The sequence below is a fragment of the Pieris brassicae genome, chromosome 14 (assembly GCF_905147105.1).
Source record: "Pieris brassicae chromosome 14, ilPieBrab1.1, whole genome shotgun sequence".
Classification (NCBI taxonomy): domain Eukaryota; kingdom Metazoa; phylum Arthropoda; class Insecta; order Lepidoptera; family Pieridae; genus Pieris; species Pieris brassicae.
The window spans coordinates 1,917,723-1,940,087 of NC_059678.1; the positions used below are offsets into that span (position 1 = coordinate 1,917,723).

Consider the following 22,365-nt stretch of genomic DNA (forward strand, 5'->3'; position numbering starts at 1 on the left):
TGATCAATCAAAGGTTAACAGGAAAATGTATTTCTTATGGAAAGGATGCCTTAGTTTGATATTCTTGCCATCAATTTGCAAATTTTAACGTTTTACAATAATTCATTAGCATTGTATTTTGTACATTACGCTTTTTTATTTCTTACTTCTGTAATATCACACCCAATCATTACTCTTGTAAGTAAAACGAAACCATTTCTTGTATGAGCCACGATGAACAAGAGCTATGGGATAGAGTGAGATAGAATATGACATAGAGTTGTTAACATCACCCAGTTCTCAGCCGCATTCCGAACAAAAACGATCGCCTCCGCATTACTTATTACTCGAAAACCCTAAACATGGCAACAAGACGTAAGTACAGCCCCCTTTGGACCCACTTTGAAGATACAGGAAACAAGAGGGCTAAGTGTAATTATTGTTCTCGCGAAATAGCAGTGTCTAAGAGTTCGATAGGCAGCCTGGGGCGTCATCTGAAGACCGTTCATCCTACAGTTAATGTAAAAAATGTAATGGAAGACACTCAAGAAGGTAAACTTTTTTGGATTTTTTGTAGTCACTAAAACTCGTCTATTTATCATTTTTTATTAGTCAATAGAAATTAACTCGATATAGATAACATATAAGAATATAACCTGACTATATTATAATAGAAACATTACCCTAAAATATTTTTATCACGATAATCGCGCACTGTTTTGCGCATCTCTTAAATGTTAAAATCAATATATGTATTCCGCATTTCTGTAGCATACTGATTATCTGTGTGACCAACTGATTTAACAGTAGGAACTCGGTTATTACTGTCAATTTGACAGTGACATTTGTTAAATGCAACAGGCTACTCAGCCTCTCTTATTTTGCGGTGTTGATATTTATAGTTTGTTATTCTTAAAAACATGCCAAACCAGTCTGATTCTGAAAATGATACTCCGTGTAAAAAATCTAAGAAATACCTACAAAAATATAAGCCTGAGTGGGAACGGGAACCCGATTTCCTAGGATGGATAGGAAGATGTCAGAATCCATATGAAGCTAAGTGTAAAGTGTGCAATAAAGTAATTAATATTGCGTCCGGAAAAGAATCTTTGCGTCGACATGCAACAGCTGAAAAACATAAGAGAAATTTATCGAAAGGCTACAATGAGTTACATACACTGGAAGGTTAGTGTCAAAAAAAATCATCTACCGCGATTTTACAGATTTTAAGTTTCTACATATATTTCGATACATCTTTACTGTAGTTATCGCCCAGTCACTATTTTATTTTTTCTTGCTAACCTAAATTAGTGTGTCAATCACTATTTTTCGTTGCACGAGAATCTAATACGAGCCTTGCCAGTTAGGTCGTGTTATATTTGGAATTATTGCTATTCCAATAATTGAATAAACTTGATATTACGTACCTATGGCATTTTTCTAAACAATCAACTTTAAAACTTTACTGTCATTGCTAAAAGATTTTAACATATAGGGACTGTTAATATGCATTCATTATAAATAAAGTAGAAAAACTTAAGAAGAGAACAGAATACTTCAAAAGATGTATAATTTTGATTAATTGGGTACCTAAAAAGTTTAGCGAGATTGATTTAAAGTAAATAAAGAATTTTTTTAGATATTATTTAATATTTTAATAAGATATATTGTTGTTGACTGTAGCTTTTTTGAATTGTTGCTAACTATAAAGCACCAAAATAAAAGCCCCATTGATATAATACACACAAGAACCTTTACATCAGCATTGAATATATAGACAATACTTTAATTTCTTTATCCATAAACATATTAAGCATTTTTATTACTTTTAACTATGTTAGGGGAGACAAAATATTATGGTTGATAGTTATTAGGAGTAGCAAAAATGAAAAAATACTATTCAGTTGAAGCCTTCACTTCCGAGGTCACCTAATATTATCTAAATGTTAATGACACTTAAAATTATACTAGTTGAATAAATACAGGCTGTTTATATATTTATGTTAATAAAATTGCAGGTACTAAAATTATTATTATTATTATTAAATTTCATCTTCTCTTATTAATTCTAATAAGAGAAATTTCATAGATAAATAAAATCCAACATTCAACTTTAAATTATATTAAGCAATAGTCCAAAATTATTAAAAATTTTGTCACAATAATGTTCTGTTCTGTTAATTCGTATACAAAGTACACCTTTGTTGCTAATAAAATATAAATGTATATATAGGTGTAACCAAATTACCAATATTTACACAGCAGGGACGTATCTCAGGGGTCTCGGAATACTACAACCTTACGTCATTAATAGTTTTTCTTATTTGAATAAGAAAATCATGATTATATTTTGTACATAGGTTAATAAGTAACGTTTTACTGTGTGACGTTACGCACCTGGCGCGGATGTTGTACCCGCCATTGTGAGGCATTTTTTGATAAACACATTCCTTCATATTTTTTTTAAAGGAATATGTGATCTGAATTCTAAGCCCGAGACAATTTCGTCAAGAGTCGAATTCGGGAAAACCGCGTTAATTATTTGCTAAGTCACGGTGAGCCATCTTCTTGCACTAAACAAATTTATTGTTATACTAATTTTGTAAGAAATTATTATTTTGCCGCAAAAATGTTAGGTTGTCCATTTCGTATCATCGCTTGTTATTTTTAACCAATGTTATGGAGAGAGTTAAATTATCAACAAGTCACGTCATATCCTTATCCCTGTATTTCAACAATACGGAATAAAACCACACTAAACGTATGAACAATGACATAATTAAAGGTATTAATAAAGAATTTGTTAAATTACATTAAAAGGAAATTGGTAATGTAACGTACTTTTGCAATATTTTTGTTTAATTTTCGCAACTTTCTACGGTTTTCTATTGTGTGTTAACCTCAGAAAACACGTGAACGATGATTGCTCAATACTTTTTAAACAATCTATAGTTCTAACATTGTTTGGTGAACTCTTTATTTCGGTATATTTCCAGAATAATCTGGTTAATATTCTCCGATTGCATATTTTCATAACCTAACCAAACGTAAACGGTTGCCCAAGAATTGAAAGTCAACAAAACGTGTATATGCCATCAAGCGCGGTGCGGCAACGTCGCACATATTGTGATAAACAACATGACCTACATGACCTCGACGTCCCGCATGTTTTCTGTTTACTGTTTAGAATGTTTTGGAACCCATAGTTACTTAAATTTTATAGTTTTTAAATGCCCAAACCGTATGTGCATATTAAATTACATTTATATAATATAAAATTTGGTCTCAAGATACAGCGAATAAGAAATAAAAATATGTAATAATGCTTGTTACACATTTTTTTCAAGTAGCACATGGGGCGGACGTGTTTTTAAACACGTTTTGCTGAATTGTAACGGTCTCACAATAGCAATCAATTGGTTCTGTCCCGTTTGCTTATTTGCAACATTATCAAAGAGCGATAGAGACAAAACATACGATAAATGTGTCGTCAAGTACGGTTTTATTTAATTATCCAGTAGCCAGTGACGATACGCAGTTATCTTAACCATTTTTCCTATTAAAAGCCAACCTAACTTAACTACAAAAGTATACATTACTAAAATACATACGTACAAGAGACAAACACCGATCAAATTATTGAGGGTTTAGAAATTTGAACAAGTTAGGTGTTTATATTATTCGATAAATACCTTTTAATCTTTCCTAAAGTGTTTGACATAGGTTCATACAAGTGTCGGCTAAAATATAGACATCTCCTGGATAGGCGAGTGACGCCACATCTATTACGTGAGACTATTTAAGGGGAATTGTCCAGTTCTATATAAAAAAATACACAATACATTTATATCGTAAATCATAGATATATCAAAAACTACAGAAACTTGTTCTTGCCAATTCGATTCACATATACATAACTTTTTTTGAAGTTATAAAATTATTTTTAACTTCAGTGGTGTGATTCATTAATCGAAATTAGTTTAGTTTGTCGGTTTTTTTTTTTAGTAAATGTACTTAAAAGTTATTGGCAAACATATACATATAGATTCTTAACAGCGGCACACAGAGTCGTTCATTAAGACTTAACGGTTACTTGGGTTAGTAATGCAGTAAAAAAGCAACTTTCAAGTCTGAGGTCATAAAAGAAGTTCTTATAAGAAAGAAAACATCGTATATTATCAAGGAAATACCAAACAGGTATATATGAGGTACCAGGGCGCTATAACTCTTAGCCTTGGTCATAGATAGCTGGTTCTGTTGTCTATTAGAAATGTCCTTTAAAAGTAATGCTCATTTATCAATAGAGCCTCGGCGTAGCTCAATCGATTTTCTATTTTTAGGTTAAATTTAACGGGCAAATCGTGTTGTCTCTCTCGCACAACCAAGAACATTTTGGTCGCTGTTGTCTCATTTCACTCTCCATATGCATCTAATATTCTCCCTTATAAAATCTAAACCACTGTCTCTTTCAGTCAAACTGAGTTAAGGCTGTGATGAAAAGAGACGACGCTAGTCAAGGCCTTGTAATTAGACTAATTCTGTTTTCAATAAGAGAAATTGGATTGCGCACTGTGATTTTCAAGTCAGCAAAGTCTCTTTTCGGAATGTTAGTTATTGTTAGTTTTCGTGGTGAGATATTTTTATTTCTAAAATATTGAAACAATTATGATCGGAAAGTTTAGACATTCTGTAGGTCTTTTTCAATAATTTATAATAAGCATCGGTGGTTCAGTGGTAGAATGCTCGCCTGCCACGCGGGCGGCCCGGGTTCGATTCCCGGCCGATGCATTTCTTTTTTATTCTATTTTTAGCCATAATCCAATATAACAATACATTTATACCGTATGACGTATACCGGGTTACCAACATATATTTAATGAATGTTTTAAATGTTAATTTTAATTTTTTTCAAATAAGATGTCTGTTATCGTGGTATTATCTTATTAATTATACGGATCGAAAATCAAGTTGTCTCATTTCAATTCATTCATTTAGTCCCATAATAAAAACTAAATCTAAATTGCACTCTTTTAACAGAAGCACTTTTGCGTCTCTTTCTGTCATATCTGTTAACGCTATGTGATAAAAAGAGACAGTTATACTTTAATTGACACGCTGCAATTAGTGATTTTTATGAATGAATTCTTTAGAGGGGCTTTAGGCCTCATTTCGACAAATACCTGCAACGGTTGTACGAACTGATTTTCTTCGAATATGCTGAAAAGTTTGATACCTAACGAAATGTATATATTTTAAGTTTACTTTAATATGAAAAAGTTGTTATATAATCATACTTACAACTCACAAATTTTTAAGTATGATTTCAATTAAATTTTTAAGTATGATTTCAATTAAATTTTTAAGTATGATTTTTGGTTAAAGAGAACAAAATGTTCGACAATAATTTCGGGACATTTGTAGAATTTATGGGGTCTAATTTATTAATGTATTTTTCTAATTATTCAGATTTAATATCGCAATCTCGTCGTAACAGATCTTTTAAGTAATTATAACTGACTCCAAAAAGGAGGTCATCAGTTTGACCTTGTTATAATGAGATAAAGTTTTAGACGAATTCAGATGTATGTACTCGATAGTGTATGTTTGTCCACAAATTTCTCAATGTATGATATTTATAGACATATTAAAATTACTTTTTTGCTATGACAGCTACCTCTGACTCCGACGACTCCACCACACTGGACCCTGAGAGTGAGCTGTGGGGATTCTACGACAAGGAGCCACGGAATCGAGCCAAATGCTCCATGTGTGGTGTTATCATAAATAGACATCCAGATACCCTCTACCAACATTTAAAGGAGGAGCATTCAAAAGTTTCAAAGGTATTATTTATATCGCGAAGTCATCGCGTGTGAGTTGCCGGCCTGTTTATTAAAAAAAACAGAGGAGGCTCATCTGACGTTAAGTTATGATACATGGACACTATCAATGACATAAAAGGCTCGCGAGTGCGTTGTCGGCTTTTTTTTATAGAACAGGAGGCAAATGGGCACGTGTCAAGCTGCCCATGGACGGGCTCGATGTCAGAAGGGTCGCCAGTGCGTTGCCGGCCTTTTAAGAATTGGTAAAAAGTCAATTGAGACTGGCAACATGTGTGAAATAGCCCTTTATACAAAACTGTTATAACATCAGTCACATTATAACATCTGCCCTGCTGATGCAGGAAGGCACTGGGGCGGGGATCTTTTCTGCTGATCTTGATTACCCAAATAATTTAGTTTGAGTTTTTGTTAAGTATTTGACATCTCCAGGAACTATTAAACTAAACAGCAGTATTTCTATCTGACTTCAGTCAATTTAACATTCAATCGCGCTCTTCAACAAGCCTCTGCACCTGGATCAGTAGAGGCAATGCCGGTCACAATAAATCAAATCTTCCGGACCTGCGTGTAATTAATTTCATTCATAATTTCACCGGCATCACCATCAGCTTCACAATACACTTTCTTTTGAGAACTACCGAACTCTGGAATTGACTCCCGGTGGAGGTCTTCCTTGAGAGATACGACCTCCAATTGTGTAAACTCTAAAGTAAGAGTACACTCCTCCGGTAAGGGCCGACAACTACTAAAAATGGGTCCATAAAAAAATATGTCCAAAATAAATCTGGATCTGTTGGTACCAAGTGACGAAAGTCGAGTTTTTACCTGTATGTATGTTTGTTTTCTTAATTGTCCAGGGAATCCTTAGCATCCACCTTCAACAACCAATTACTCGACACTGGTTTGAATTTTTCGCTAATATAACAAGTTATTCAGACCATTAAATGTGTCTTTATTAATAGCATACAAGATAACAAAGCCTATATATATAAATAAAAGACTATATATAAAGATAATAAAGACTGGACACTGAATTTCTAGTGGCTGACTACACAAGATCTTAAATTACACAAGATCATGTTAAATTGTGTCTGTGGTAAGACAATTTATTAAAAACAAAATTGCTTTCATAGAGACTAAATTTTTTTTAATTCACAGACATTAGAATTCAACGATCGAGATGAGAATTATACAGAAATAATTTACTTGGAAAACCCTCCGAACGAAAAAACAGAGAGGCCGGTGAAGCGAAAGCGGAGAGAGAAAAGGGATCACGACGACTTGGAAGATTTCGGGAAATATGTTGTTGGTCTGTTGAAGGGAATACCGGAAGAACAATGCACGGAACTTCAGATGTCAATTGTCAATTTGATTATGACGGCTAAGAAGAGCGTGAAGGACGATGATGTATTGGATAGGGAAGAAAGTATTGAACAGGTTAGTCTTTTTAAATCCATTTATGCCTGATGCTTGATGCACCGAGTTCCAACTGTTGCAGCGTCACCTAATTTCTACGGCTACGATCATACTGATGAAGCTCATAAGGATATATATTCACGATCTTAGCCTCTGGGGGCTTCAGCAGTGTCAACTTCGGTGTTTTCCGCCCGTATTTATATTTTACGATTTAATTCAATTTATATTAAGGATACAATCCAAACAAACTTAACCAAATGTAAACTCGCTTGGAGTTCACTATTACTAAAATATCAAAAAGCTATATACTCCAAAATCAACATTTAGTATTAATTGAATGTACAAACTGTACAACAAAAATTTTAGGGGTTTATAATCGTAATTTGAGTGGAGCATTCTGCAGGAGTTGGCATCACTGGAAAGTCAGTAGTTCGACTGATCCTCCCTCTAGGTTGGCTGTTCACCACCCTTCCTCCACCATTACGTAGGATGGAACCTAAATTTTATTATTCAGTACTAAGGACTTTCTGGTGTTAAATTCTTAAATTATTCGCATTCATTTGTTTGGAATATTTTACAACCTTCTTTCATTGTATTCCTACAAAGTGTTGAAGTAATTTTCAATTTCATTTACATACAGCGCTGATCCTGGGTACCTTTGAAAGTTTTAGTGTAATTATTTAAATATCAAACTTCCAATAGCTAAAGCGAACACAAATTCAATATTTCTGTTCATTTTCTGTAGCCCTGACGTCAAAGCTAGCGCCATTTTTGAAGTACCATGTCGTGGTACAACACTACTAAAATTGTGATTGCTTGATCTTGGAGTAGGGACGTGTAATCAATCTGACAAAAATAAACATAAAAAATGTCTTTTTAAAGGTTCAAGAGCCCACAAAATCAGAAACGGAAGACCCTATAACCCACGAACAGAAAGAAACAAAGGACACACGCGAAAAACCAAGGAAACGCTACCACGAAATCGGTTCAACGGATAACGATGACCATATAGCGAATTTCGGCAAATACCTCACCAGTCTGATGAAATTGTTAAACAAGGAAACCAGCGCTGAAGTCCAGTTGAATATTGTCAATCTTATAATCGGTACCAAGTTGCAATGTCTGCGAAAAACTAAAAATAAATTTATGGAAATACAAACAAAATTATTGCTTGCTGAATCGTAATAAATATATTGTTTAATTTACAACAAGACTCTTTAATCACACAAGGTAAAATGAAGACAATAATAATCGTTTAATTCAGATACTTTAACGTTTATACAGGTTTCTATTTCAATCTTCTTTTAGTGTATCTGTGTGACCTTTTAGGCCTCCTCCAAATCCCAACATTCGTCACTGTGCCACTCTGTGCCATGTACCACCATTTGTTACTTTAATTTGTTCTATCCACCATCTAAGTTGTCTTCCCCATTCGTTTGCTGTACCTTGAGCACCAGTCTAGTTTCTTTTGCTCCACTTTAGAGAGAAGTGAGCTCCACCAAGAGAAGAAGTCTCTTCCCATCCCGCCCATTTCCACCTTAGTTTACTTATTTTTATTATAATATCTGTTACCTTAGTTTTTTTTCTTAAAGCTGTCTTTATTTTGTCTATTCTTAAAATGAGGACATAGTTACTTTAAAAAATAAATAGGGGAGACCGAGGGGATTTGAAACAGTACCGATTTCTTGGAACTTAAAACCGTTAGCGAATTGTCATCGTCGCTTTTCAACCACTTCCCTCCGCCCGCTGACGTGTCAGTCAGACGCGTAGGTGGCGTAAGTCGCGCGGTTGTGGAGTAATACATGTCATGTGACAAAAATCGTGAAAAGTAAGTTTTCTACCTTTTTTTACGATGCCTATAATATGATAATGGTTTTGTATTTTGGTTAAAGTTATATATTTTTTGAAAGTTCATTAACTAAACATTTATTATGTATAATTAGCACAATTGATTTCTGTGTATTTGTTTCTTGATTGTGGATTTAATAAAAATTAGGGGTTTTTTTCGTACTGAGGAGATTTGAAACAGGCTGTCAATAAATAACGGGCACAAAAAATGTTTTGTTTGTTGATTTAATTTGTTTATTTTGTTTTAGAATGCCTACTGATTATAAAAGAAAGACTGACAGAGGTATGGCGAGTCGCGAAATATATGATCTAGCAGCAGAAGAAGTAACTTTGCGACAGAAAAGTCTCCGTGACGCGGCTTCGAGTTACAACCTGAACCATACTTCCCTCTATAGGTATATTAAAAAAAAAACTGCTTATGAAGCTAACGAAATCGCAACTTCTCCAACGGTTGGATATCCCGAAAAAACTGTTTTTACAGCTTCAGAGGAGAAGATACTCTGTGACTATCTTTTAAACTGCGCTGCTGCTAACTTTGGCCTAAAAACTAAGGAAGCCAGAAGTTTTGCCTATAGATTGGCTGTAGAATATAATAAAAAAAATCCTTCTTCTTGGACTGAGCATGAAATGGGTGCAGTGTTTGGAATGCAAAAACCGGGCTCATGAAGCTTGCACTGGTGGGGAACTTTCGTATGTTTGCCGCAACTGCTTGTCAGATTGACGTTTTTTATTTTTATTTTTGAAATTTGTGAGATTATTGATACTTAAATATTTGAAGAAATATTAATCAAGACTGATTGTTATACTTAAGACTACTTACTTTAATAAATACCTTAAATTATATCGTCATTTTTACTTTATAGCCCTTAATACTTCTCAAAAATCATATATTTCAACTCTCCTCAACCCCTGTTTCAACTCACCTCGGTATGAGGAGAGTTGAAACAAGTTGACTTGTTACGGCTAAGTCGATTTTTTACTATAATATTTAACGCTTACAATTTCTTTATGTTATTTATTCGCAAGTGTAAAGAATGACCTATCGATTGGTACTTATATCATACGATTTCTGTCGATAGTATTTGGTGTATAAAAAAAAATTACAAAATTGTTTCAACTCCCCTCGGTCTCCCCTATATAGATATACACCCTAGAAAATGACAACTTAAGAAGGCGCTAGATCAGACTCAAGCAATTTAAATAAATTTGTGGGAATAAGGAAAACAATAATAGCAAATAATTAACACACACATTTTATTCACGTCCACCATCTCGTGAATGTCGATTCTATGTTCGTGGTTACAAGTTTCAGCGGTAAAAGTCGTAGATGAAATAAAATTTCAATGTTTTTGGCTGCGTACAACTGAATACCACTGCGGAATTGGCAATGTTTCCTGTTTATAATAAAGATTTTTTTTTTGCGCAACCGGTTTATCAAGAAACGTATCGCAAACGTTATGAGGAAATCCCATATTATTACGCAGTATTTAAAGTCTGACGCAAATATAATTAGCTACTATCATTTTTCGACAAGCCTTCGTGTACAATTCTCAAAATATATTGTCTATAAAAATTACCTGAATATAATTGCACACCTAACTAAAGTCAAGAGTGTTCAGAGGGGTTGTTTGGGTTAAACCTGCAGCTGAGTTTCATCATCGGACGTCGAGGTAGAAAAGAAAAAAATGTACTCCATACTGTTGTCATCTCTAGGCGGGAATTCCCCAGTATCAGCTCCTACCCTATTCAACAGAACAGTTCGAATCGTCGACGACCTGTCATATTCCGAACGGCTTGATCCCTATGCGTTGTTAGTCACTCTGCATCATCTACCGCATTTACCATGAAGTTCAAAGTTGTTCGGATTAATACCAGCAGCTGAGTTTCATCATACGAAGAGGCTGAATACGAAATTTCAACCATTCCACGGCTTAGCGTTTATCAGCTGCCCACTGAAGTATTTGCAACCCCTCTGGCTTTGTCTATGGGCGGTATCACTTAAGATCAGATGATCCTCCTGCCCGTTTGTTACAAAAAACACAACGACAGATATTATGGACACATAAATTTACCAACTTTGAAGGTCGACCGTGATGAATATTATTTACATATTGATACATTTTACGCGCGCCCAAGGATTTTTTCTATTCTATTTGTCTGATCAGTGTCCCAGATTTATGATTGTCACAAGATTGTAATGTTTGCTACCTGGGACCTACAAAATTATTTTTGAGGCTGTAGTATTAATAAGTCAAAGATCATTTATTCATATAGGTAACACAATGTAGTCTACATTGTGTTACCTATATGAACGTCAAAAAAAAGAAATATACATTAAATACTTCTAATTTTACATTTTCTGCCAGTTCTTAAATCAAAGGCGTAGAACGGAAGAGAAGAACTCTCCGCCACTCTTTTTAATCGTTTTTTTTCTATTACACAACATTTTTAAGGAGGTCCAACTATTACACCATGTATACTTTATGTATAAACCTTTTTAATTTCTTTTATTTACAACAAACATTACACCTGCAACGCCGTGAAAAATATTTACTATTACATTCGCATTTGCGCTTACGTCAACACAAAAAGCTTACATTCGTTCTGTCACGTATCACTTTAGCCCGGATTTTGCGTCGAATGAATTACGCAGTTACGGAAATTACGCGCATTTAATTAGTCCGGATTTGTTCGAGTGTGTAAGGGAGAAGAGTTTTAATGTCAGTGCTTTTATAACACATAGGTAGTTTTTAATATATATCTAACTATATATATTATAAACTAGCGGACCCGACCGATGTTGTCCTGTCTTAACTATGAATATTGATTACCAATATAATAACTCCGATCAAAGCATTTGTTTTAAACGAAGTTCATTTTTCTTACGTCCACTTTGACGATATTTGCTGCGCGCATTCTGGCAATGTTATGTCAAGCGCCATAATGTTATATCAAAAAAGTTTGAATAGTAAAAGCGTTATGAAAAAAAATGTTATCGTAACAAAAGTCAGGATTACTTAATATGGAGGTTAAGTATTCTTAAATTTTCTAATATTACGCGCACTTTTCTTATTTTTTCTTTCATAAGAACCTTCTCCTGACAATAACAAACACAACAAAAAAAGAATTAGCGAAATCGGTCCAGCCGTTCACGCGTAATGCCGTGACCAAGGGAAATATGGATTCATTTTTATATATATTGATTAGCTGACCGGGCGAACTTCGTACCGCCTTTGTCAATGACAGTATGTCAGTAAGACAGATCAGCTGAACATGAAATGAAAGTATTACAATGAAAAATATAGCCATACTTTCATATTTAACCCCGTTCGCTCCCTCGGACAAGCAAAAAAGCTGAGGCTGCCGCAGTGCAGGCGGAAAATAATAAGGGACTCAAATATAAGAGTCTTTTCTCCAACTTCGATATTGTTCCCTTTGGAGCAGAGACTCTTGGGCCGTGGGGTTCAAGTACACAGGCGCTAATTGAAGATTTAAGTCGTCATCTGGTATATGGTGACTCCAGAGCTGATGCTTATATACAGTGAGGAAATGCTGCCACAGGGGACACCTTTTAATTATTATTAATTCTTTTAAAATTGTAAATACTGTATATTTAATTGTTTTGTTTAGGTTTGAATAAACGATATATGTTACAATGAGTACATTATGTAATTAAGACAATAAATAAGAGTCTGAACGCACGTATAAATATTTGACAACTAATAGTAGTGGACATGTCGCAGCCAACAGCTTTATTAGCCGTTCAATTAACGGCCTAGCCTTTTAACTAAACGGCGCCGTTTAACTAACGGCCTCAAAGATATTGACCGTAGCGTTTGTTACAACATCAAATAAACTGGCTAATGCTTAGGCCATTCGTACGATAGAGTCATTATTTAGCACAAATAAAAAAGGTGAAACATATGACATAAAACATATTTCTTTTAAAATTTAATTACTTAAGTCAAATTCACAATACTGTCACTACACTCTTGCATTGTAATTGTTGTTATTCATTAAACTTTGGAAAACACCATCAAAGCTGTGGTTTGCCGACGCCATATTGACAGTGAAGAGCTTCGTTTCGAGTTTGAGATTGGTAGAAAGTGGAACTAAATTTAAATTATTAGTCAACAGGCAAGTAATTAAACGTCATTGATCCAAGTAATTTGCCTAGCTGTTTAATAAACTGGCTGAATATCTTTGAGGCCGCTAGTTAAACGGTTAGGCTGTTAACTGAACGCCTTATTAAATTAGTTGCCTACGACAGATATATCTTATCGACCTTTTATGTTCTTTTGAGGAAGGATTACCGTATTGACGCGAAGAATATTAAATCTTTGATAGTTACAAAACCTATAAACATTTTGTATTCGATATCCTTTCGTAAATTATTAATAGTTATTCGGAGACAAATACAACAAAAAAATGGTGAGTGAAGACCACAAATATGAGCATAAGCACAAGCGTAAATTCAAGTCTTCTCAGCAGCGCAGTAGTAGAAGAATGGTCCACCAACACTTGCGTATGGTAAGAGAAATGTGGTGGTTGAGAAATAAGTGTCGTAAGGACTGAAAATGTAAAGATAGAGGACGTTGGATCTTTGGATGCGTAAACAATGGCAAGTATTTAAACGCAAATAAAAAAACATACTGTAAGCAATCCGAATTCCCATCAAAATTACTGATTGCACAGCAAAGTACTAAACACAAAATCTTACTAAATAAACGAGAATTTATGTTCGCGGCGTACAGCCATTTAGTTTAAAGCCAATGCAACCAATGCACAGCTTATAATACTAATGCACATTATACTTATTAAGTATTTTTAAATATAGCTTCTATTTGTGTATTAATTATAGCAGTTTTTTCTAAATAAAACAGCATTTTATTGGTTATAATCATCTTCCAGCTCGTACTGTTGCACATTGTATTGTCTTTTGTTAACATAGCTTTTACCCATTTAAAGGAAACACTTTTTTTCCGGATTGGAGCTATATATTATTGAACTTTACAAAATTTTAAACTTTGTCTTTTTTTCCCGACGTTTCGCGTGCTTACAGCGTCACCATGACCACGCACGCTGTAAAGCACGCGAAACGTCGGAAAAAAACATTAAAAATAATTATAAGTTTTATAATCATCTTATAATTTATTAAGTACGACATAATGAGATCAGAAAAACAATATAAAATTAGGTACAAATAGTAAGTTTTTATTCGATTTTTAAGGCGGGTTTTGCTTTCGTGGGATGTCCACGCTTCCTTTTTTGACAAAATAGCTACATTTTTGGCTTCTGCAGGTGGTGCTACGTACTTGAGTCGGATCGCAAGTCCAATGGGGCAGGTGCAGCTTCCGTTCATCCAGGCGGTTTGGGTGGGTAAGGCAACTCTCCAACACGAAAGCTTTCTTTTTGTATCCATCAAAAGTTTCCCTAGCTTAGCCTAGATTAAATTGGATGTTATTTGCTTGAGCTTGCTACCATCTAAGTATTTAGTCCGGATTCTATGAATTTGACATGTTTATCATGTTTTGCCTATTGATAGGCAAGAGTCCAATCTTTCAGTTCTATTGGAGGTACAGTTATAAATATCTCTGGTTTATGATTTTCCGACCAAGTCTGTTTGTTGCGACTGAAAGAAATCTAGATAAAGGAAGTCTCGCAACGTGATGTCTCTAGTGCATTGTTTGTCACGACTATTATTCAATTTGCCGAGCATGTCTTCTTGAAAATTACGACAAATATGATGAGCAAGTTTTGTGGTGCTTAATAATATTAGGTCCTTACATATGAAATTGGCGTTTTGTATGGGAGGAACAAAAAGTCGAATATTTTTAAATATAATATATTTAATTAATCAAAGTATGAACCATTGTTTTCTATGCACGTTTGCCATCTCATAGGTAGTTCATTGATCCCTTTACTAAAAAAACCAGTCGGACGGGAATCAATAAAATCTGTGAAGGCGATTTAGACTGCCCCATCAGAGTTAAATTTTTTCCCTTGCAAGAAGTTGTCCAAATTTCGAAAAAAAATGGTAATCTGTTGGAGCAAGGTTCGGGGAATACGGAGGATGTCTTAGAAATTCCAATTGAAGCTCTTCTAATTTGGTAGCCGTCTGTTGTGCAGTGTGTGGTCTAGCGTTGTCGTGAAGTAGCAGTGGCTTGGAGCGATTGACCAGCCTAGGTTGTTTAGCCGCTAGCTTTTCCATCATGGTTTGCAATTGCTGACAATAGACATCAGCCGTAATTGTCTGGTCAGATTTGAGAAAACTGCAATGAACAATACCGGCACCATCAAACGCTTACAAGTAACTTTTTTGGGGTAAATTTTCGCTTGGGGCAGGATCTGGCTGGCTGGCCAGGATCCAACCATTGCGCTGAGAGCTTCCGATTATCGTAAAGAATCCATTTTTCATCACAGGTATTCGGTTTAGAATACCTTCATTATTGTGCCGGTTCAGTAATGTAACGCAGCAGTCGACGCGCGTTTGCCGGTTTGCTTCAGTCAATTCGTGAGGTACCCACCTTTCAAGCTTTTTAATCTTCCCAATTTGCTTCAAGTGAATTAAAACAGTTTTATCACTAACACCACAGCCTGCAGCTAACTCGGACGTGGTTTGCGATGGATCCGCTTCCACAATAGCCTTCAATACTTCATTATCAACTTGGGTCTCAGGCCGTCCACGGGGCTTGTTCTGCAGGTCGAAATTTCCAAAACGAAAACGTTGGAACCAAAAACGAACTGTGTTTTCTTTTGCAACATGACCGCCATACACATCATTCACCCTTCGAGTCATTTCCGCAGCACCAGTGCCACGGCGGAACTCGTACTCGTAAATAATGCGATACTTTAAGTTTTCCATTTTGTAAAATGAGTGACGCAAACAGAAAAAAACAGAAGAAAAAAAACAAATGCATGACGGTCATCGAAGCACAAATACATGAGTAAATAGCTGTACAAATTTGAATTTGAAATTCCTAACCAAAGAGGAGGTATTTGAGGTCAAAATGGCCATACGACAAAACGCCAATTTCATATGTAAGGACCTAATATATATGCTACTTGGATAGTTATTTTGCTATACTACCAGTATCATCTACATGCGCTCTGGTGAATTTGCTGTGCAGTCAGTATTTATGATAAGCATGCCGTATTTTTGTACCTAAATAAATCTATTTGTATCGCATTATGAGGATAATATTAATGACATACTGATGTAAATTTTCGAATTATTTGCAGTACTTGTTTTGTTAAACATTTAGTTTAGTTTATTAAGTTAGATACTCTAAAATTTAGACGTGACTTAATTGATCTAGTTTATTTTTATAAAATATGTAACTGTACTCATACTTACATTCTCGCAAAAATTTCTTTCTTACAAATACCAGCAAACTTCTTGAGCATTAAACAAGGGAGTGGGGCAAAGTTTTCGTACACAGCGCGGGACACAAACGTCAAATGTTTAACAATCACGCGATCGACACGTAACTCTCTCAGTGATACCTAAAAATCGCAAGGCAAGGACATGTTGAAGATGTTTGCCGGTATCTATAATCCTAGAGTTACTAGAACTAAAAGTCCTCTACAGGGCGTACCAAAGTTTTGGGACATGAAGGGAAAGTACTTAAAGACAACATCTCATCACATTTTAAGCATTTATTTAATTAATTTACAAAAAGTACCCACTTAATTGACTGCGGCAGATTCATGTATCTTTTTAATTTGATTAAAATGATTAATTTGATGTTTGTTTCGATTGGCATGATAAAAGTAGGGTTGTTACTTTTTATACATTTAAGTCGGTTCGATTCCCAGACGAGGCAAGTAATTTTTGGAAATTCTTTAAATGCGGAATTACTAACTTTTAAAAATAACAAAGTTTAATGGTCCATCGCTAAGTTGATCACTAACATTGATGATATTTGACAAAAATCTCCCAACTTACCGTAACTTTGTTTATCATGCTTTTATTGTGATTATTCTTAGTTATTATTTTTTACTTTATGCATTCCCTTGCTAAATAAAAATGTCACAATAAAAATGTTCGCTTTTATTTTACACCTAAAGTTAATATATTTGTATTTTCAGTAAGACGTGTTTCATACAATAAGCACGATTTTTTCTATGTAACGTATTAATTAGAGGTCCTCTACAAACGTCAAAAGCCAATGTTTTCTTGAGACAAGTGTTGGAGTAACTTACCAATGTTGAGACACGCGAACGGACGCTAATAAAATCTATGCTAATAATATGGTACAAAAATATTATAGTGGTACAATCTAAAGTTCGTATATTCCACCGCATAATGACGTGCATATTTGTCTTAAAAGGAATTTTACCTACATTATTAGTCATAGTCTAATAGTATTTGTAGTGGCAAAATATCACATTATTTAAATACATTATTACGTTACCAAAATAATATTAATTATAATATTTCACGCTAATATTATACATTTTCACCAAAAGTTGTCCTTAAAGTCGATAATGTTTTAAGTAAATTATTATAAAACTTGAAGCAATACTAAAGGTGATTTTTCCTAAACAATTCCAGATGAATTTACTTCGTAATTTACTAACTAATTTCTTACCATGTCTCCTAACATATCATAATAAGAGCAGAAAAACAGGCAATAAAGTCCAATTTGTCCCATGAGGTAATCGGTGGATGTTAAGAAATAATCTCGTGAATGAATATTGATTGCACAAGGGGAAATTACAACCTGTAATTGTCACAAATATTTACAAGCGATTTGCCTGAAAATTGGTAGGCAGGTAGCTTAAAACCAATAGAACATAAGATTTCTCCTGTTTTCTTGGGACGTGACATAAAACGTGGTATAACCACTGAGCAGTGTTGGCCTAGTGGCTTGCAAATCCCTGAGGTTGTAGGCTCGGTTCCCGGCTGTGCACAAACAATTCGCTCGAACGGTGAAGGAAAACATCGTGAGGAAACCGGCTTGACTTGACAGCGTGCGTCAGGCACAGAAGGCTGATCATCTACTTGCCTATTAGATTAACAAATGACCATGAAACAGATATCTGAGGTCCAGCTAAACGTAATGGTTTCTATGGTTAAGTATGACTTTTTAGTTGAGCCTGGTCGAAAAAAATTATATAAAATTGAAAATACGACTGGGATTAAACCATGCCATTATTATTCATTTTATGAAATGATTAAAATAAAAAATGCTATCAGCAACGGTTAATGTGTAAAATAGCATGTAAACTTTATTAATTAAAAAAGGGTAAAATACTTTTTTATAGTAGGATTGCACAACGTGGAATTTGAGAAAACTATAATAATTAAGCATTATTTATTTCTTGAAAAAAATACAAAATAAGAGAGACAACTGTACACGACCACTAAACAAAAATGCAACAGATAATTAAATAAATATGTATTAAAATATAACACGTAATTTATTAATATCACAGATACAAAATGCCTTCTGGGCGTTCAGTCTCATAACTTTTCATCCAATCCACACACGATCACAGCGCCACTAATTAAATCATGTCTTCATATGGACACTAAGACTCCTGCATCAAATATTCGTAAGTAAATTATTGCACCCAAAGACGAGGTTAAGGATATACATATATATTTATATAATAAATTAAATCTCTAAATACCTTGCAGTGTTGTCCTAGTGGCTTCAGTGTGCGACTCTATTTCTCTGTGCGCATTTAACATTCGCTCGAACGGTGATGGAAAACATTGTGAGGAGGCTTGCCTTAAACGCAAAGTCTACATGAAACAGATTTTTGACACGTAGGATGGTAGCGCCATCTTTTACCATCCATAGTCCTATCTAACTGATATAAAAATATCTATTTTATTTTATATTATCTGGCGTCGAGTGTCCATGGGCGTTGTATACTTAACATAAGGTGAGCCTTTTGTCCGTTTGCCTCTGTTCTATACAAAAAGAAAAATGTTAGTTATTATTCTTAACTACAGTTTTTACCTCCCAACTCCTATGTAGTGTATACTATATCATATTTTTGAACGTAACAGTTGTGATGTCCATATAGATTGCGAGAGCGACCACAGACACTTACTATTTTCGCGGCATACTTAAATGCATTTTCATCTCGGATTTTAAACATTAACATTATTATTGTAAATTTATAAAGGCTATTGTACTATGTAAAATAAATCGCAAAATATGTTGCTAAGTGCAACACTTAAAGACGGCTTTCCTTGGACTCCGAGGATCGTTTTTATGGAATAGGAAAAATATTTAACTAAATGAATATTTTAGTTTTATTTAGCAGACCCGACAGACATCGTTCTGTCTTAACTATGAATATTGATTTCAAATTGGTATTATTAACTAAAAATGCTTATGATTAATGCCACACACAATTAGCGACTGTAATTATTTTATCAATATAATAAATCCGATCCAAGCATTTATTTTAAACGATATTCTATTCCTAAATATGCCGATATTTGCAGCACACATTCTGTCAATGTTATGTTAAACGCCATGAAAAAAGTTTGAATAAGAAAAGCACCAAAAAAAATTGCTATCGTAACAACAATTATTAAATTTTATGATTTTCCGCGCAATTTTCTTATTTTTTCTTTTCCAAGAACCTTCCTGACCTGACATTAGCAAACACAACAAAAAAGAATTAGCGAAATCAGTCCAGCCCTTCACACGTGATGCGGTCACGGGAAATAGGCATTCATTTATATATATATAGATGTACTTAGTTTTTATTCCGGAAAAGTGTCAGTCAGCCAGTCTCCATGAGCACCGTATCATAGCAAAACGTTCCATATCTTGGTATGTAGCATCTAAAATGATATTACGGTGAAACGAAACTCGCTAGAGCCTTTGATATTTATAATAAAATCCTTAGTTATACCTCGTCTCTTTGGGCTTCGTATGAAGCTAAATACTGCCTTATGGAGCGCATATATAATAAATTTACACTATCTTAAAACAGACTGTATGGCGTCCCGTACTGTCCTGTAATGTACCCAACATTAGGAACACAATAAATTGGAATCCAGACGGGACTTTTGGCCAATCCACTAAAGTCTTGCAGGTGTATCCGACCCAAGTGTACTCCAAGAACTGGGTTTCTTTTTACCCATGAGATATGTTGGACGGCGAGTCTAATGCACAGATCTCCGTTATCAAATGTTGCGTCAATTACATGCAAGTAAATTCACAGTAGCAATATTGTGTATGTTATGTTTTATATACTTTATTTTATCTATCTATCGGCATAGTCTTAAGGGATAATTATCATTATCAATCTGAAATAATAAATAAAAATAATTTATCATATTTCGATCTCGGGCATCATGTTCTTCCCGAGATCCCCGGCTGATATTTCCTCTCATCGGGGCTACAAATTGGAACAATACTTTGTGCCGAAGGCGTCAGAATGTGTGTACGTCAGCGAGATGACTGACCGAGGCGACGCCTCGGGAGGCTTTCAGGAACGGAGCTATTTAACCTCTGGCTACGCATTGATTGCGATGACCACCCACGATACGCATGCCTGGTGCATATAGTTCAGAACCTCTACTTTTAAGCCTATTTTAAACTATTTTATACAAGTAGGTATGTAGAATAGTTTTACATTTAATAATTTCATTTCTATATATTGTATGTGCTAAAATATATAATTATGAGCTGCATATGTAGTTTTTTTATCAATATTTATATTTTAATTCTTTTCATGCATTGCGATCGTAACATTCGAAGTTATAGTAGTGGATGTATCTACGCTGTATATATTAGTAATAAATTTGTTATTAATGGAAAATAAAATCTTACCATCAGATATGTTGGCCAACATTTCCGGTCTGGACTTGACTGGGCTCTTCCATCTTGATCAATATTCTTTCGTCATCTTTAACTTATCTTCTTTCTTCATCTAGAGTTGAAAAAGAAGATAACCACTATGTGGTTTGGTACGTTTAGTCGTTTGAGACATAGAAATATTTGGCGGGCTCCGAAGAGCCCTGGGACTGGACAGGACTGAAGGATGGGAAAAGGTAAGGACTGGGATGCTGCGAGCGACTCCAGACGTGGTAACGACGCCACCACGTCACTATCTTCACTTAAAAGTATACATTACAAACTAATATTATAAAAAACTTGTAAAATTCCAAATATACTTTTTTTTGTACATCACAGAAGCTCTACGTCAGGCCTCAGCCGCCCGCAGCTTGAGATCAATATACTCTCTGTACAAACATATATAATCTTCCAATTTGATAACACTTGCTTTTCTTCACCGTATCGTTTAATTTTTATACTACAACTAGAATTAAGGACATGCAGTCATCGCTTAATTATTTTTTAAAGCTCTCTTCCAGCGGGTTACAATGCACTGTGCAGTTCTTCAATTAATTTTTGGACCAACCGCTGCAGCGAGACTGTATGTTACAAATAAAAATACATTGGTCTCGATAAATAAAACGATACGACTAGCGGGTTGCCCCCTAGGCCCGGCCGTTCGAGCCTCAAACCTTCAATCAAAAAATATAATATAACGCCTCATTTAGAAAAGAAATGCAACGTTTCCATCCTTGCAACGGCAAGACTAGCCGGGCGCGCCGCCGAGCATCACGTCTCGCCCGAAAATTTAAAACTTAAGTAGACTTCAGTCAAGATAAAACTCAATCCTATAACAAATAGGGCAAGGCGTCTGCGCAGCAGCAACAAACATCACAGTAGCGCCACGGACCGTTTGGAGTTGCAAGGCGAAGGTGTCGAGGGGCGAAGCGCCGGGCTACGCTGCGCCATCGCCCCGCTAGAGCGCTTAACCCGCACCCGCTATATTTTTTTTTACATTTTTCTCATTTTAAAGGGTTTGGGGGCACCATAGCGACGCGACCGCGCTACGCTTACGCTTAACTACTAAAATTTTCACAAAAATAATACCTAACGCCGGAATTTAGACGCCGTCAAGTCGCTTAGGTGCGCGCGGCTTCGTACGGCGATATCGCGTCATCAAATAAAAAACTTAGCACAAGAGAATCGGTGGTGTAGTCTACCACCGCAGTTCAGCGACAGACTACACCCCCGGGCACTTAACTAGTTACTAGAGTCTCTGGGGATTACGCCGATGCACAGGTGACGTTGAGGATGAGTTTGAGCGGCAGAGCGTGATCGGGTTCCAGTCGGCAGCGGCCATCGCGGAACCAGTGGTTGGGCGGAATCGGCAGAGCGGTAGGATGGGGCGATGCTTCCCACTTGGCCGCGGCGTAGCGCTCATCGCGCCGCTCGCGCTCACGCCGCGC

General features: G+C 35.3%; 1 protein-coding gene, 1 long non-coding RNA gene and 1 other non-coding gene across 5 annotated transcripts; all 3 read left to right on the forward strand.

Annotated features, from left to right (window-relative positions):
- Nucleotides 1-251: 251 nt before the first annotated feature.
- Nucleotides 252-8,694, forward strand: LOC123718219. Of its 3 annotated transcripts, none has more exons than XM_045674666.1 (4): nucleotides 252-531; nucleotides 5,650-5,822; nucleotides 6,981-7,259; nucleotides 8,121-8,694. In XM_045674666.1, the coding sequence occupies exons 1-4, from the start codon at nucleotides 342-344 to the stop codon at nucleotides 8,421-8,423; spliced, it is 945 nt and encodes a 314-aa protein (XP_045530622.1). In that variant the 5' UTR covers nucleotides 252-341; the 3' UTR covers nucleotides 8,424-8,694. The 3 variants fall into 3 exon arrangements, with proteins under 3 accessions (XP_045530622.1, XP_045530621.1, XP_045530623.1); XM_045674665.1 differs by lacking the exon at nucleotides 252-531 and adding an exon at nucleotides 833-1,164; XM_045674667.1 differs by lacking the exon at nucleotides 252-531 and adding an exon at nucleotides 4,184-4,608.
- On the forward strand, nucleotides 4,697-4,767 carry Trnag-gcc. Its single transcript has one exon. It is a non-coding gene; the product is annotated as a tRNA-Gly (tRNA).
- A 218-nt stretch (nucleotides 8,695-8,912) lies between the features above and the next one.
- On the forward strand, nucleotides 8,913-9,929 carry LOC123718114. The gene is made up of 2 exons (XR_006754927.1): nucleotides 8,913-9,066; nucleotides 9,335-9,929. It is a non-coding gene; the product is annotated as an uncharacterized LOC123718114 (long non-coding RNA).
- The last annotated feature ends 12,436 nt before the right edge of the window (nucleotides 9,930-22,365 follow it).

Excerpts from the sequence above, each read along its gene's own strand:
- LOC123718219 (XM_045674665.1), top strand. The coding sequence starts at position 900 with ATGCCAAACCAGTCTGATTCTGAAAATGATACTCCGTGTAAAAAATCT. Across the intron at positions 1,165-5,649 it reads TGAGTTACATACACTGGAAG|CTACCTCTGACTCCGACGAC; the intron begins GTTAGTGTCAAA and ends TTGCTATGACAG. Across the intron at positions 5,823-6,980 it reads AGCATTCAAAAGTTTCAAAG|ACATTAGAATTCAACGATCG; the intron begins GTATTATTTATA and ends TTTAATTCACAG.